At 35.5% G+C, this 18,582-nt stretch overlaps 1 protein-coding gene across 2 annotated transcripts in view; it reads right to left on the bottom strand.

Annotated features, from left to right (window-relative positions):
* The window catches only part of LAMA1 (laminin subunit alpha 1), a 103,226-nt gene that overhangs the window by 26,955 nt on the left and 57,689 nt on the right, over positions 1–18,582 (bottom strand). For both annotated transcript variants that reach the window (XM_082754441.1, XM_082754440.1), the window contains 16 exons: positions 16,042–16,185; positions 15,526–15,705; positions 14,804–14,989; positions 13,778–13,905; positions 12,487–12,607; positions 12,227–12,364; positions 10,255–10,376; positions 9,197–9,283; positions 8,722–8,915; positions 7,765–7,907; positions 4,887–4,985; positions 3,855–3,966; positions 3,531–3,687; positions 1,357–1,567; positions 998–1,114; positions 750–913 (listed from right to left, as the gene is read on the bottom strand). In XM_082754441.1, the coding sequence (XP_082610567.1) occupies positions 750–913; positions 998–1,114; positions 1,357–1,567; positions 3,531–3,687; positions 3,855–3,966; positions 4,887–4,985; positions 7,765–7,907; positions 8,722–8,915; positions 9,197–9,283; positions 10,255–10,376; positions 12,227–12,364; positions 12,487–12,607; positions 13,778–13,905; positions 14,804–14,989; positions 15,526–15,705; positions 16,042–16,185 (2,303 nt within the window). The remainder of the gene's footprint in view (positions 1–749; positions 914–997; positions 1,115–1,356; positions 1,568–3,530; positions 3,688–3,854; positions 3,967–4,886; positions 4,986–7,764; positions 7,908–8,721; positions 8,916–9,196; positions 9,284–10,254; positions 10,377–12,226; positions 12,365–12,486; positions 12,608–13,777; positions 13,906–14,803; positions 14,990–15,525; positions 15,706–16,041; positions 16,186–18,582) is intronic.

The raw sequence follows: 18,582 nt of genomic DNA, 5'->3' as shown, positions 1-18,582 counted from the left end.
AAAAGCAAAGCAAAATACAGAATCAAGGAAGAAATATGAATATCTGAAAGCTATTCCATATCAAATTTTGTTTTATTGGATTTGTCTGGCTGCAGCAAAATTAGCAGACTTGCTCAGTGTTAAATCAAAGCAAAGTCTTCTGTTCCTGAACTTAAAATACGTGTCAATTTTCCATTCTTGTAAAAGCTAATTTTTAAACACACGTCTGCTGATTTTAAAAGACAAAGCAGCAAGAGTCCTAGAAGTATTCCTGGGACTTTATTTCCATTTATTTCCATTGAAATAACTCAAATAACTTCCCAACTTGAAAATTCTAAGAGTGCATTTGAGTCCATTTGGGATTGCAACCCACTCATTTCTGCAAGATGCTTTGATAGCAACAATAATGCAGGCATAGCAAGAATAGCTTCTTGATGAGATTCAGTGATATATTGTCAAAGAAGTATTCATGCACAGACCACAAGCTTTTCAAGTCATGCCGTGATATATTCACTGGGCACTTAATAACTCACTCGTTACTGTGTAAGTCAGCCACATGAAATTCAAGTCTTGTCAACCCCCTCTGTATCATTTCATAAAGACACTGTGCACTACCTTAGAGGTGAAAAGCAACTGAAATTAAATGGGGGATAAAAACTGATTTGTTCCCTTTAAGCTACTAGGATTAAGCTACTACTACCTATTTAAATTAAATCTGACAATAATGTAAATAAAGCCTCTCACAATTTCATCTTCCCTGAGTTTGTTACCTCTCCAGTGCATCTGCAAGTCTTTGGAACTGGGCAGCATGATCTTCAGCTCTGTATACCAGGTTGAGCACTCCTCTCACAGACATCTGCATCACCAGCTCATCCACATGGTGTCGCAAGTTGGTACTCCATAGAACTAGCCCATCCTGGTGGACCTCCAGGTTCTGTCGAACAAAATGTTTTCCTCTTTTTTGTTTTCCAATAACAAAATCCACTTGACAGTGTCAAAAAGGATGTTAAGAACTTACAGATGTAGAGTTCTTTACATCCTGGACAACAGAAGCAGCAACATTCACTAGGATCCTTCCTTCTTTAATAAGCATGGTTGAGGCTTCTTTACCTTCCTTTATATTCAGCTTTTTTTCCTATAGCATAGAACAATTGTTTTATAGTAGTTTGTAAGTTAATTAGTGCAGATAAGTTCATACATTCTATAATATTTTTGTTTGCTTTCAAACAAGTATCTGGTTTGTTTTGAGTTCTTAAGATATTACACAGATTAACGTGTTTAAATGCGTACAGTTTTATGAAAGTCAAAAAAGAAACTTATAAACACAATTTCACATTTGATATTTCTTGCATAACAATGCAGATTGTCCAGTCTTACATTTAATTCTCCCAGGTTGCTAGAGATAAGAGGAAACAAGCGATTGGTCTCATTGATGTTAGCCAGTGCCTCCTTCACCAGATCCTGGGCATCTTGCAGTCTGCTGCTGTGCTTCGATAAGAGCTGACTTGCATTCTTTTTCAGCTCAGCAAGCTCCTGCTGGGGTCTATGATACTCTTTTTGAACCAGGAGCAACAAATTTTCTGCAGCTCTGGCAAAGTGAAAATCAAATCATCAATTAAGAGCAATGACACTGGAAAGAAGCAAGTAACCAGAACTGAAAGATACATGTGCAAGAATCCTGAAAGTTTTAAATATCAAATAAAAATAAACAGCATAATTAGAATGACTCTTGAAAGAAACCATCTCTGTACTTATCCTTTGAAAGCTGTTAGAGATATTACCTGGGTAATCTTCCCAGATCTAGACAGTTGTTAATCTCTTCAACTAGTTTATTTGGGAATATTTGCATATCCATTTGAACACTTTCTAATACTGAAGAAGTTGAACTGAAAATGATCCTGAAACTCTACTCCTCTGTTTCTCTTTGTTTCTGCACATATGCTGCACACATTAACTCCTGTAAGTGACGTTTTATTTATGTACTTTGTCCCTATTAATCTGATTTCAAATCATATTGATCTTTAGCCAAAGTAGAAGCAGCATAGTTTATATCATGATACATTCTATCTTTCATATTGATTAGCAGATGTGCTTTTGCATTTATTGCTTTAAACTAATAATTCAGAGTCCTCAAACTCAGAAACTATGAACTTAAAAAGTTACAAGAATTAACGTATTTTACAAGACAGTGGTGACTTCTATTTCAGTATACAGTAAAAAGATTATATATTCCAAATGGCTTGGAAATTCTACCGTGCACGGCAAACGTGAGGAGACTTAAGTTATGAGTGATGCTTAACAGTATGTCGCCACAAGTTCAATCCACTATAAGCCATGTGGTAACTTCTGCATTCCAAAAAATGCTGCTTATTTAAGTCAGTTTTGAATTTACAGCTGCACTGCATGATAAATTCTGCAGAGCTGACTATCTAATAAATCTTATTAACTCTCTCCTTCATTCTGTCAAAGGACTTACCAGAGAACTTTCAGGAATTTCAACAGAGTATATAATTGAAAAACATAATTTACGAATGCCTTGTATAACAGCTCAAGCTGATGCTGAAAGTCAGAACATTCTCTTAATACGGGACAGGACATTAGACATTTTACTAAGTGAAAAAAAGCTATTTCAAGTTCCTAATAAATATAAGAATAAACAGTACGTTCCCATGCCATTTTCACGTTCGTTTAGCTGTTGTACAGCTTAATATTCAGCACAAAGAAAAGCACAGGAGTCTGTCAAAAAATTCAGATATCCTACCTGAAAAAAACAAAAACAAAACCAAAAACACTCTGTTCTGTCTAATCTAAAGGATTTAATAAAGAAAAATCAATTTTTCAGAAATATTCCTGGTCTAAACCTCTGTCCCTTGAAGCCAGCACTATTATTCTCACAGTGTCAGTGAAAGCTAGCTTTGGTCAATATTTCATATTTTTAAAGTTGGAACAAAATTTATGCTGACTGTGGGAATAGCCAATGTTTTATATTGCCAAGTCTGGCAACAAGCACCAATAAATAATGAATTCAAAAGCCATTTTAAAATAGCCTTTAATTGCAGGCAAATCAAGATAATAAATACAAATTTTAAACAGTGGCTCATAATGCTGATGTTTGGTTTGGCTTCATTTCATTTGCAAATCTAGTCAATACATATTCCATCGACTATCTATTATCATGTCCTTAAGTAGATCTGACAACTCTTGGGCTTGCAGCTGACAAACTGTTCTACCATATCTCCTAGCCATATGTATTAGGGCCAGATCTGAATCAAATTCAGATCTGATTACAACTGAAATCAGTGACTCTTTTCACTTACTGTGTTGTATCACATCCGAATGAACGGGCTTTGGTTATATCAGTATCACATCAGATGCAGAAGTATCTTCAAATAAGGTAACCCCAAATTCAGAGTTCATATGGCTTCAGCAAGGCTAGTTATAATAGCACAGCCTATTATTAAGGCACAAAATTTCTCCAGATCTCTCCCAAAGAAGCAGTATTGCATAGTACACACATACGTGAAACAAAGTTTCCAGTAGACTAGGCTTACTTCAGGAGACTGGTAGCATTGTAGTGCTGTTGACCAAAATCTTTCTTGCGCAATGCATCTAGCTGGGCAGAAATATCATCCTGAAGGCTCTGAGATGTAGCATTTGGCAGTGGGAGATCCAGTGTTTCATTTAGTGACACTGCAACTTCAGCAAGTACTAAATAAGAGAATAAACGACTTAGTCATAGCACTAATAAAAGAGTATGTGAAACTCCTGCACAAATTGCAGCATTTCTGTGCAAATAAATAGTTCTTTAAAAAGTTACAAAGGAGATACCTTTGTAAATTGTGCAAATAAATGGTGATATCTTAAAAGCAGAATACCTTTGATGGCTGTATGTACCGTGTCAATAAACCCAATCAGTTCTTTACTTTTATTCCTGGTTTCCTGAGTCATTGTGTTAAGCTGCCAAGCTTTTTTCAAAATTCTAGATGACTGGAATAAAATCAGAGATAATCTTTGACAGTTCTGTTAAAATACTATCAATTTTAATGACAATTGTTTACAATTTTTACATTTATTCCCAATATTGAGAATACTTTCTGAGAGGAAATTATTTTTTTAATAAGGCACATCTCGCTGAGTCAAAAAAATTACAGTTCCATGCTTTCAGATGCCTGCAACTTCATTATTTTGAAAGTTCCAGCCTCTGATATCAGTGAATTTTTTTTTTTATCAATTACTTTTTACATATAATTTAGGTAATTACCAAAGCTGTTTCTTTTAATATAATAGACACCATGTACTTTTAAAGACAATCACTCTTAGCAACAACAATATTGCTAGTGCAAGCGCCTAGTTATATTAGTCACACATGCTCGGCAAACTATAGGTACACGTGGTGATCAAATGAGAACTAATGGACAAAGAATTAGTGACAATTTCCTATGTAAAGTTTTTCTGGTGTTAAAACAAACAAACAAACAAACAAACAAAAACAACAAACAACATGAATGTTGTTTGTTGCATAAAAGCAGATTTTTTTTTTTCTCAGAAATTATTTAAGGCCCTAAAACCGAAGAACTTTTCTTTTCACTGGTTATAGCATGTGGAACTAATTTAAAATTGTGTCACTGCTGAATATTTATAGCATTGTGTTTAAAATAATTAAAAAGCTACTGAGCTTCAACAGAAACAATGTAAATCTCCTGTACAATATCATAAAACACTGTCGTCTGCTGAAGATTTCCAAAGGTCAATTAATTTCTTTCCCCATAAAGACTACAGAATCGACAGAATTCTGTCACTCAATTCTTCAACTTAGATATATATGTCTAAGCAACACTCTGGCATTTATATACAATGCTATGAAGACTCTCTCCACAAAGGCTAAGAATAAAGTCGTCAGTACCTACCTCTTCAGGCAACTGAGCAAAACCTCCAGATAAACTCAGAAGACTTTCTTCTGCTGTAGCTAATGAGTAAGTTGGATCTTCTCTAGAAATAACAGACCCCTATAAGAAACAACACACTAATTTAAAGACTTCATTGTGTTTCCAGAAAATGCATGGGATGAAAATAACTATGCACACTATTTACACCATTTTTATATTCTTTAAATGACTGATTTGCAAGACACTTGAGACATACATAGGAGTTGATGCAACAAAGTGTGTCATTTCTTTAGATAAGGAAACAAATTTCTAGATCCAGCTGTCTCACTTTTAATCAAGTAATAAGAGGGAAGCATAATGTTCTGCTTTCCTGATTCTCCATTTCACCAGTCTGAGCTCTCCAAATAAGCTACTTTGAGAAGTTCAAAGGCCCATCAAATTAAATGTTTCCATCCAGTCCCACAGCTGCTACAGTTTCAGCAGCTTGTCAAAACAGCTGTATTTAGTGTACATCTGTGAGGATGGCCCTGGAGCTGTTTCAAGGTCAAATCCAGTGCACAGTACTCAGAAGTTCAAGATTTTTGGCACTCCAATAACACAAGCAACCCTGCCCTGTGGATCCTCTCAACAATAATAGTCTGTATATGACTTCAAGGCCACCTCAAAACTGCTCTATATGGCAATAAATAGGCCATTGTACCCAATTTTATCATATTTGATACAGTCAAGGCCTGCAACAGAATACCACTTCTCTACTGATGCAAAGTGATGTAAGGAATCTCTTACAAGAAGAGCATGTCTGGTAAAAAGTTATGTTTAGATTTCAGATCTTTCAGAATGAACCACTATAAACATCACAAGTATCATTTTGCCCAGCTTTTTAAAGGAGTGTGCAGGATTACCACACAGCCTTGTGTCAAATGAAAATTTCAGAGTCTTCTCCTCAGGTTGAGGAAAAAATAAGTGAGATAAATTGCGGTAGAAGCTGAAGTTCTTGAGGCTCCCGGGACAAGGCACAGCAATATTTTTTTTAAAAGCTGAGTTCAGAAACCCAGAATTGGATAGCAAATATGCCCAGGCATATTTACTCATGAGGAGTAAAGCAGGGGGCTTTAATTAGAAAAACAGAATTACTGATGTCCTCAGATGGATTAGAGGTGCAGACACAATAAGGAGTAGACAGTCTGATAACTTTCTCATTACTGAAAACCCACACCCAGAAAAGAAGGAATAAGAGTCCCTGAGCAACCAGCTTGAGGTAAAGATTCAATACAACGGAGGGGACAGCCCTTCAGAGAGTACCTGTAATTCACATAAATAAAACTAGGGATTTTCCAGCTTCCAGGTACAGTTACTTTTGTACAAGTCAAACAGTAAAGGAAATATTTCACTAGCCCGAAGGATGGGAATACTTGCTTCCAAAACAGAAAAATTATGAGACTACCAACTTATCCTCAAGACTAAATTGCTCAAAGAACATTGTGGCCTTACACAAACAGAATAAACTAAGTCACAAGAGGTTTAGTATCAGTTTTAGATCCCTTAAATAGTGCACTTACAAGAGAGTGACAGCTGATTTGATTTTAATACCAAAAGGTATGTATTAAACCAATTTTTTTGGTTTTACATATGATTTGAGTGTTTTATAACTGAAGTGCTAAACAGATGTTACATATTGATTAATATTTATGCTCCCAGAAGATGATGCTCCTACAAAAATGCAAAACAGTTAGAGGAAGCAAGTCAATTGTATCCTTAAAGTATTACAATAATTTGGTATGTTTGTGCCTTCATGGCATACAGGAAGGGAAGCATAACTGAATTTTTATAACTAAAAATGTTAGCATCTAAAACTAAAGGATAAGACTACCTCTGCTGACACAGATACATGTTATTTAACCCAGCTTGCCTTCAGATACTGTAATTATTAATAGTTCAAAGCACAATGATCAGAATTCAGCCTACCTCACATTTTAAATAATGAAATTTTAATTAAAACTCTTAATTTGCAAAATCTATCAGTACAAGAAGGCTTTTATTCTGATTTTGTTGTGATAGAGTGGAATAGAAAGAGGCTATTTTTTCTTCTGTTTTAGCGCTTCTCTTGCTAAAGTTACTGCTCAGCAGATTCTTATTGATAAATATGCTTATTTTAGTAGTCATGAGGAAGGGAATAGTTCTGTTTACCTCTGACTTTGTGCAGAGTCCACATTCACCTACAATAACTGAACCTCTAAGACCACAGAATGTGGTATTTCATGCTTTAAGGCAGCAGGAAACTAGGAGGTAAAATGTGCAACGAGCAGTTTGAAAGTGTCCAACATAAATATTCTGCCTGACTTTTGTCTCCTGACAGTACAGAGGAAGGCACTTGGACTGCCACATAACTATAAGGAAAGCAAATTGCTGCATCCAAGGAGCCCTGCATAACAGGGAAGCAGCCTGCCAGACTCTTTCTTCCCTGGGAATCTGAGGGAACAGCCTTGACAGATCTTTAGCCAAGGGACCAAAAAGGGACCTGGCCAGGTGTTTATTTCATTGCTGAAAATTATGCTGCTGACTTTCAGTAAATCTGGGCCAATACTAAGGATCCAAATAATCCAGGTGTGACATGCACATATAGCACATTCAACAATCAGAGATGATTGAAAATTACATTCAGGCATTAATTTAAATGCTTGTACAACAAATACAAAGAAAGAAATACAGGGATCTAAGCGGCTTAAGATGTATTTCTATAACAAATGTAAAGATCTTAATCTGGTACTTCACTTACAGACACATATTAAAGCCATGAACTTAAGAAGACTTCATTTAAACTTCTGGCACATGTTAGTGGCTGCAAGTTTTGCTTTAAAGGTGTGACTAAATATTTCTACTATTTGTGTGATTGTATTACCTTCAGATGTTTTGTTGCATTCTCCATCTCTGACAATACCCCATAGGGCACATGGGCAATACCAGTGAGGTTCACTGAAAGTATGGCTTGGTTGAGATTATCTAAATTACTTAGCAAAACTCCTGTGCAGTTGTCATCACAAGCTAGAGAAACAATTTCAGAAAAGGGAAGCAATATTAGTGTTAAAAAAACAAACTGGTGTGATTATTTTTGTTGTTTACACAGTATGTACCTTTACTTTTTGTGTTAAAACTGATAGAATTCAGTAATTTTGAATATGCAGGTTTGTACTATTGCTCTTCCAAACTTGCCCCAGAAGTGGATCTATTCCAAACATACTCTCCTTATGTTAGCACACATTCGAGCCACATTGATCCTGCTGGCTACCAAGCTGCTTGTTATATATGTAGTATGGATATTGCATCTATTAACAGTATTGCTGTAAATACAGGGTGATACCATTAACATTCACCAAACAGGTTCTAATGACAGGGAATCCAAGCCCATGTGGTAAAATTACATTTATACCCTGTTTCTTTTTCACTTGTATAAAGCAAAACCTGAGTTTTTCCAGTTTATTATTCCCAGTTCATTATAAAATCAGATTACCACACTTGCTGGATAATCCTGCTATCCACTGTCTAATACAGAACTTAAATTTGTTTGTAGTACTATCTCAGCCAATTTAAGGATTAACTGCTTGTCTGATATTATGGTTTGTACTGCAGTATCCTCTGTGTTCACAGAATCACAGAATGGCTGAGGTTTGAAGGGGCCTCTACATGTTGTCTATTTAGTTTAACCCCCCTGCTTTACAGAGATATTAAGCTCTTAATATTCCTTTCTTTCATAGAAAGAATAGGACTCGACATAAAAACACTCAAGTAATAATAATGTGCATATAAGTATCACTGGAACAAACTAAAGCCCACTGAAAAAGTAAACACGTTCACCTACAAACACACTCTCCTTCCACAAGAAGATGCCTTGCTTCACACTCCTCACAGAGCTGTCCTGTCACTCCCTGCTTACAGAGGCACTTGCCAGTGGCACGATCACAATTAACGTGAACAGAGCCACTTGGATTGCATCGACATGGATGGCAGCTGCCTCCAGGCAGCTGAGGATCACCGTAATAGCCAAGGGAACACCTACAATGGGAAGAATGGGACATCAACATCAGAGGGGATCATCATAAAATCAGATGTTATATTTGAGACACTGATAGACTTTTAATTAATAGTTTCCAAACAGTAACTGACAAGTCACTCTAAATCCTTGAGCACATTTTCATATGCCTATTTATAAACACTGAATGATCAATTCCAACTATAAACAGCTATATACAGCTATAAACAACTACATACAGCTTTTATTAATCAAAACTGTCCTTGAAGTTTGGGGACAAGTGGGAACAATGTGTACAACTCACTTTTCACAATATTGTCCTTCATATCCTGGGAGACAAGCATCACAGTGGTAATCTTGGACACCTTTTAGAACACAAGTGGGACTAAAACTGGAGGAAGGAAAAACAAATACCTGCTAGCACATAAATAAGAAAACATACAATGACAGAGAACTCTTTCAGCCACAGGTCAAATTTTGTAAGCAACAGCATCATTTGCTCAATATGATGCAATGGGCTAGAATGAGTGCTTTGAATTTAAAAGTTTGCATTCCTGATGCAAATCCATTACTGTGTACTATGCTAAAGCATCTTATGACCTTCAGTTTGAAAGATAAGACAATGAAAAACAGATGTTGCATAAACAAATTGAAAGAGACTTTTAATGAGTCATTTAATACTAGTGACCTCTCCCACTTCACCCTCCTCAGAGCAGCAGAGAAGTTATGCCTCTTGTGTGTCAGAATGGAGGCTGTCAGCTATGTCCTGTTCCAGTAGGAAAGTTCTGGTGACCACCTTAAGGATGCAGCCAATTTCAAGTAAATCTTGGCTGTGTGAACCCTTTCCTACCTCTGTATAGCCCTCTACATGGCCAATGATCAGCACCCTGAGCACAGAGGAGGTCTCAAATTTTCTGTACTAGTAGAGCCCGCTGCCAAAAATACTCCAAAGAAATCAACATCTTGATTTATATCTATTGTTTCATCACCATTTTACAGATGAGAAAAGGCAAGAGAGCTGAGTGAAAGGGAACTACATTTGAAACTAAAATATGTCAGAGCATCTTTCTCCATTATCCATAAAATCTCCTGTGTGACTGATCTATTCTTAGAGAATAGAATGATGTATCTATTAGTTAATCTTTTTATTTTAAAACTTCACAAAGTTATCACTAGATGTGAAAACCCCGGAATGCAAGTTCTACTTACTAAAATAGGTAGCTTTCAGATGACTAAAGATTAAGAACATGTAACAATAACAATCTCCTGTTGCCATAGAGTCGGGGGAGTAGGAGATGAGACATACACCACAAGGCATATGAAATGCTAAAATATACATTGGATTTAATAAGTTCTGGTTACCTAACAGGGTTGGCTCTGGGACAGGCACAAAGAGAGCAGTCGTTGACAGATCCAATTACTTTACCATAGTATCCTGGGGCACAAGCACTGCAGTAATCACCAACTGTATTATCTCTGCAGTTCTGATACACAAAAGAAAATGAATTCAGACAGTTTAAAACAACAACAAACAACAAGAGGAATTTTATCTTCTCCCTAATCCATAAATGCCTAAGGTCTTTGACAATCGCCTCTAAATGCCACCACCCATTGGTCAGCATTCTCTGGGTAGAGGGACTTTTTATGCAAAAATAAGCAGAATGCCAGCATATTTTCCATTATGTGAATGCCCTAGCAGACAGGCTGACCTAATATCTGTTCTCAACTTCCATTAAGGTTTATATATTTCTGCTTCTATTAATCCAATTCAGGCTAGGGAATCACAGTACAAAGCAAAAAAAAAAAAAAAAAAAAAAAAAAAAAGCAAATGATGGAAAAATTAAATAGGATACCTGGACCAAAAAGAAAAAAAAAAAAAAATCAGTGTTTTAGCAAAAGCATTTCACTGCTATAAGCCAAACAACAATCACTGTTAGGACTCACAGACACTATACTTAATTTGAGTACTGATCAGTAGCCAGTGCTATTAATGGTAAAACACTAAATCAGTGATATAAACATAATTTAATTGACTAGTCTCCTAAGTGAATAAAATTCAATTTATTTCTTTCTTTTCTCCTTTTTTCTATGATTCTTCTACTTGTGAGTGTATAGATTTCAGAGGTTAGCTGAGTACAGTAAGCAGTAACAATGCAGTCTATTACTGTATGGGAGCAGAAGTCAGAGGTGAAAACCATTTCTTTTGCCTACACTACTCAGATGGAAATCTCTGAGCAATTGTAACATGTGGGTGACTTGCTACCCCTCCAATGAGAGTCTGAGAGGATGAATGACTATTATTCTTTAGTGTGAAAGACCCATGTGTTTTGGCCTCATAGCAATGAGAACCATCATTCTTACTCATGAGATTCATATTTTAGGCGAAATAATAGTTTACAAAAAGCCTGAGGGACTGAGGAAACTTAATTTAAAAAATGGCTTCAAAAATAAAATCAGCAGAAGACTTTGAACTAACCAACTCACTACTGGAGCAACTGAAAAAAAAAAGCAACTGAAAAAAAAGTTGCAAAAAAATGAAAAAAAAAGTTAGGAAAAAAAAATTAGGAAATAATATCTGCTCATTAAACTGTAGCAGAGAACTAACAGCATGTTGTATTTGGTTAGCTGACAAGACAAGAGGCAATGTGTTAGTCATAAGTGGACCCTCTTTGCAACCTTTGGAACAAACTGAGGGAAGTGAAAAAATTAACTTAGCTGAAACATATCCTTAGCCTACTTTATTCTCTGGAAGTCTCAAAAAAAAAAAAAAAAAAAAAAAAAAAAAAAAGACTAAAAAACAAATTTAAAGAAAATTGAAATATATTCTCTTCAGTAGAGACACAGAATTTGACTTTGACCTACTCTGTGGTATGGTGTGCCTTACTCCTTTTACTTCACACTTTTTTGTGTGATTAAGCAGACCTTGGCCAGGCCAAGAAAGTGAAGACTAGAAGTAACACAGGAAAAAAAAAAATAAAATAAGATAAAAAATAAAATAAAAAAAAATAAAATAAAATAATAAAAAATAAAATAAAAAATAAAATAAACGGATATATTGAACTGATACACAGAACTTGTTTTTAAAATGAAATTAAACCTAAAATATTTCATGATTTTGAAGACGTCAATGCTCAAAAAGCTTGAGAATTTTACTGAATGGACCCCTAAGGAAATTAGCACTCATATTTTCTTTTTTTTTTTTGTAGAGATGGAGGGGAAGTTATACTTTTTCCAAACAGTACATACACATACTTCTCCCAAAAAATCCTTTCACGGGTTACAGCCATTATATGCTCAGGTGAAACCAATGCAAAAATGCATAAAGTGTACATACCAAGCACTTTCCAGTTTCAGGATCACAGGTTTCACTGTGATTGTTGCACTGACACGGCAAACAACGTGCTATCATAGTATGAGACTCTCTTACACCAAGTTCTGTAGGCTTCTCCCTGTAGTATCCTGGAGCACAGCTCTGTGTGTAAGGGGAACACAATTAAAACAAACAAAAAAACATGGCTGCCAACAGTTTTGAACAAAAACCATTTATGTGACCTTTTTATTATCTAACTAAGAAAGGATTTGAGGATTTAGTACCTGACAGGAAAATCCAGTATAACCAGCAGGACATCTACATTGCTCTATAAGGTGAGCTCTAGATCTGCCTCGATGCATCTCTTCAAACTTCACTGCAATTTCCATTGAGATATTTGCAATTCTACAAGATACATGCAGAAGACAGCATGAACATTTAGAAAAGTCCTAGCAGCAGAACTATCCAAACTTTTTTAATATTTCAAGATGTGCATGTATATATATATATACACATATACACACACACACATATATATATACATACACACATACATGTTTTTCTGTGATTCCATTTTCCACATCAAAGATGTCCCCTGCCCATGTCAGGGTGTTTGGAACTAGATGATCTTTAATGTCTTTTCCAACCCAAACTATTCTATGAGTCTGTGGAAACATCTCAATAAAATCTGTTTGTTTGTTTTTACCTAGGTATGGGATTTCAGGACATACAGCAAACAAATCAGAAGTACTTTAAAGTAATATGGGTTGATTTCCATTGGTCCACTAAAGCTGACAAATCCTCCATGCAAGACTATGCAGTATGGCCTCAGATATACTAAAAAGAAATACATCAGCTCTGTTCCACAGATGTTTTGACAGAGCTAGCAAAAATATAGTTGACAGCCTGTGAATCAAATATAATCCCAAATCTGGAGGTGGATCTGCTCTACTTCACAGCTGTAAAGATGTAAGAATTTTCACTGGAAGCATCTCTGCTTGTCTTGTTTCTAAACAAACAGATGGGATAATCATATACCATCTCCTTCCTTTCATTAGTAACTTAGTTCTGTTCAAAACTGCAGTCAAATGTTACAATTCTGAGGTGGGAATACTTTGCTACCACTGTCCATAGTACATGAAGCTACAGGATTGACCTAGATTTGTACAAATGAACTCAGAGGATCAGGTGTTTCATTTCTTCCACCAGAAAATCAAAAACAAACAAAAATTTCAATACCTATAAAAATAAGATGGGGAAGAAATAATTTAGAAATCTTTTAACTATATTGCCCAACCTGCAGACCACTGCATCAGCCTGTAAGGCTTTATGCTTTTTTATGGGCTTTTCTATCAAAATAAACAGCAGAGACATTTAGTGTTTTACAGAAAGAATTAAAGAGAGATTCTGCTTCACATTAAAGGTAATAAATGTTTTCTTATCAGATGAAGAACAATAAAAGTCATAAATAGGAAATTGGAAATATGTCTAATTTGAGTTAAATCTTTACTGTATGGTTCATCTGGTACTATTTCTAAGTTACATTATAGTAAATGCAGTCAGAGATTGCTTTACCTGCTTTGCTGTAATCCTTGGCCATAGGCTGCCTTGATAAGGATGTATTCAATATTGCTTAGCACAGACATGAAGTCAGAACGTGAGACAGGCTTTTCAGACACAGAATTAAAATACTTCCAAGAATCCTAGGGGAACATGACACATTATTAAAACCATGAGTGTTCAAGCTCACTTAAAGGTAGTGGTCTCTTCTTCACACTCTCTTTCAGAAATACAGTCAGTGACTATGTCTATACGCTTGGTCCCAGAAAATCCAACTTCTAGCTCCATGTTAGAACAAGACTAATTTTATAACATTTGCCTCTCCTTTCCTTCTCTGCCTCCAGCCTCCACACCCATTTTCTACAGGACAGCAATCCAGATCTGTATGTTTGTTGTTTTTTGGTTTTTGTTTGTTTTTTTTTTGTTTTTTTTTTCCTAGATCTAGAGAACCTGGATAGACAAAGAACAGGGACTTCACACCACTCTTCCTACATGTAGTTAGAAAGACATCTGCTTTAATTGTGTCGTGCCTCCTGTCAAGAAGAGAGATTAGACCTAACCTCAGCCCCATGCAGCAGAGAGTCTTAGGACCAAATAATGTCATTTTTCTCTCTTCTGAAACTGTCCTGTGAGCACTACTGAAACTTAATGCTCCTGCTAGGCTAAGATTCAAGTCCCATGTGATAATCCTGGGCTGAGAGTATAACAGACAGGCTACAAAACTGTGAGACTGACTGATGGTGACAATACCTGGCAGTATGTCATTTACCATTGAAATCTGTGTCTGTCTTTGAAAAGCACAAACACACCTTCAGCACTTCCAAAAGAGGAAACAATGTCAAAATGTTATCTGCTTCTATAACGAGATTTTTCCAGACATTTTTGTTATAAAATAGATGCATTTTAATCCAAGTACTCTATTTTTATTCAGCCTAGTTGAAATCAAGTATGCATTTTTTATTTACTTATATACATGCACCTTCTCTATAAAAGCTCAGAGAATATAAACATCCCCATTTCCACACCAATGTTTCAGCTTACCTCCTTCATTTCCACTTCCTTGTCACTTCTTACTCCATTTTCTGGGGAAGGGATGTCTACATAGATGACCAATTTGCTGGTACGACCCCCTTTCATTAGAATCTGGGGCTCAAAATTTGAAGTTCCAAAGCCATCCAAAGCATAAAAAGCAACAGTATATCTCAGCTTGCCTCCATATGCCATGAGCTGTTTGGATATAAAGTTATTATTTTATTTATTCCAAGGTTATAGCTGCTAGTTGAAAATATTTTAAAGTCATCAGAAGATTTGAAAACTGACAGTTCCTTGATGAATTAGCAATAAAACATGAAAATTGACTTAAACTCAGCAGTTTTTGTACCAAGGTCAAATGTGTATTTCTAAATAGCAGGCACAGTTTCTTCTTTTATTCTTTCAAGGTGTGTAACTTTCACTTAATTCCTAAGCAGACCATTCCATGATCTATATTCTGAATCTACTGTCAAGGCTGAAAGCTCTTTTCAGTTTCTAAACTAAAACTGAATATATCACATACAATCTCCGAAGAGTAACACAGTAATTAAATATGGGTGCTACCATTTACAGGGTCAAGAAAAATCTCATTAGTAAAAGGTAATGTAAACATATTATTTGTGCTTGCTGTAAATAAGTTCATTCAAAAAGTGACTATTATACAATAAAGGAGTGACATTTATACAACAAAGAATGATCAACAAAGCATTCCAATTAGTTAATTGTCTTACCTGGTCTCCCTGAAACTGCTCTGGTAACCTCCAGTAAAATGTTTCTGTATTTAAGTATTTTCTGACAATGGTAGCATCCAGTAAAATGTCAGAAAATTGTGAAAATACTCCTTCCACTGTTCCAGTCAGGTTACTTGGAGCTACTACATGCAGAATGGACTGGTCAGGAGTTAGGGTTATCTACAACATGAAGAGTAATAGATTAATGTAAGGAAAATATTCTATCCTAGTGTAATATACTGTTCACAGCTTCTTTGAGATAGTCAGCAGTCTATTTTATAGTAATAACATCCCAAGCCAAAAAATTGGGAAACATTTTTAATATCTATTAAAAACAAAAAGTGAACAGTGAAAGATACGTTTTCAGAAAGAAGACTGCTTTCTTTTTTATTCTGACTCTGTGAGCTAACCTATTGTATTCAGTCTGATTCATGAAACGTATGCAGCCTTCAGCATGCTAGAGTGGTACCATGAGGATAACAAACAGCATCCATACATTTATGTCACTTTACTTACAGGAATTCTCACGTGATCTTCTACTTCCCAACAAAATGAGGACAGACCGAAGCAGAAACATGGAGTACAACCCAGTGAATTGTTAGCAGACAGAGCAAAAGTTCCAGGTTTACACTCACTGCACTGCAGCCCAAATACATTTTCCTGGAGGAAATAAAAAAAGCACAGCAACACACTCATGTTACTTTGCTAGCTAAATGAAAGATGGCTCTTATTAGAAGAAAAAATAGTGGGTATATAAACTATATAACAGCTAGTAATTTATTGTATCTATTCTGGTTTACTATGCAGGAGATTTTATTATTGTTACTACGTAATGCTGTTTTACCAAAAACATGGAATATTCAAACAAAACTCATGCATTCAAATTTCTAACTAAAATTACCAATTATGTATTTTCCATTAGACAGAAAAGTGTCTCCCTAACCCCCCTCCCCATCTGAAAAACAGGCTCAAAGCCAAAGAAGCTGTTCAGGATGAATAAAAATCAGGGGACCTAGTCCCGTGTGTTTGTATGCTCAGTTCTCCACTGGTAAATCCAACTTGAACAAACACTAGAAAAACTAGTGTCTGTGTTGATCCCATCCTTAATAAAAAGATTGGACAGAGGCCTATGTCAGCATACATTTGTTGCATTGAAGTAAGTTTTCTATCACCATGTCTTTCAAGAACAGATGCCCACCATCTCAAAAAACAAACAATCAAACAAAAAACATTCTATTATATTTCTGTAGTTAACGTTTCTTCTGTTTTAATACAACAATGTCCATTCAGGCTACATTATTAGCAATAATACCGGAGTTATTCTTAACCACTGCTTTTTTTTATAGCGTAGAAAACATACATTTGAACTTGCAACATAATCAAATTAAGCAAAATGTTGAAATTCTCCATTTTGCACTTATTGGTTTCTTGCTATCATATAATTTGGATTTTCAAATGCAGACTCTTAACATCTGAATTAATACGCTGTTCCTACGTGTAATAAAACCACGTCTGTATAAGCAGAAAAAACTTCTCTGTACCCCTTTTTTTTCTATTTACATAATGAGGATAACAATAAAATAGCTTTTCCACTGGAGCTTTCTAACATTTAATTAGCTTTTTAAAATGCTTTCAAATCTAGAATGAAAGAAGCTGTAGACATGCTAACTATACACAGAGAGTGAAATGATTCTCTGTCAAAACAGTAAGGAATTTACACTTCTAAATTAAGAAAGAAACAAACTTTTTAATAAGATACTGTCTTAAACTCAGAGTTTGTCTTAGAAAACTCAAGATGATATCAGTCAATGTGACCTACACTCAAAAATGTAACTGACTACAGAGTGTTCTTAGACTCTATGATATGAAGGAATAGAATTTCCCTGGCTTGAGGTAGAAACATAATCTTTGCTCATTGAATCAGAATATCGGTCTTCAATTCTCTATGTGTATTGGAAAAATATCCTTTCAAATAGCAACCCCAAAATAATCCATGAGTTATGAGCTGTTATTGGCACTATTTGCAAGGCAAAAAGGAGGTTCCATAAATAAAACATAAAAACTGTGTCATTAAAAACAGTTCAGATGGCATAGTTTTTGTATCAGAAGGCATTTACATCATACAGAGAAATATAGTGACACTGAAGTCTCTAGCACTAGTCTCATATATTGAATAAGGTTTGCAAAAATTTTATCCCAGAACTCATAGCTAATGCTTTGTCCTGTTCAAAAAAGGTGTACTTGCCTTTTGTGTGGCAGAAAGAAATCTTGCAGCAAAAGAAAAAGCAGGACAAATGCATCCCCAGCCCTCATTCATTTACATCTTACAGAACTAATTCTTGAAAAATAGGATTCTGAATGTACTGTAAGAATGATGTGGTTATAGACATTCACTTAACACAGAAAAAACACATGGATTTTACATTTAGCAAATGCAATCAATTTGAATTTAGGAGTTCAGTGAGACTGTTGTGAAATATGCCAGCTCCTGAAAAAACTTGAAAGACAGCAGTGTTCTATCAAATGTACAGTTGTTTTGTAAAGTCAGGAAGGATTCAGCATTAGTAAGTTAGAAATGATTTCTCATGATTTAGGATACAACAGATCTGATCCTGACTTCTTAACACACATCCGCCTCAATTCCCTGAGTTTCGTCTAACAGAGAACTACAGTAATGTTCTGCAATAATTTTATGACCACAAATGGGAAATAAAATTATCTGGATACTTAAAACCAAACAGAGGGAGGTAGGAGAGGCAAACTGTCTATTATTATCACAGGAATTTGTAAGAGAAATAACAATTGCATGTTGGTAATGCTGGTGCTGCTCCTTGCAGCAGTGTCTGCCCTAACTGAGAACCTCATCCAACAGTTTTTAACCCAGCTGACTAATCATAAGACCTGTTTAGCACTGGCACAGAAAATCCATTGGGAGTGATTTAGGTGTACTCAGAAATATCTCAAAGGAAGGATGCAGACTAAGTCCCTTTCAGCCCTAGAGCTTCCATGAGTTTTAGGAAATAAATGATCAGAATGCCTCAGTGCTGTCTCAAAAAA

This window comes from Aythya marila, assembly GCF_965140915.1.
Source record: "Aythya marila genome assembly, chromosome: 2".
NCBI classification, from domain to species: domain Eukaryota; kingdom Metazoa; phylum Chordata; class Aves; order Anseriformes; family Anatidae; genus Aythya; species Aythya marila.
The sequence above is the reverse complement of the archived record's forward strand: the minus strand, read 5'-3'. Positions and strand labels throughout refer to the sequence as shown.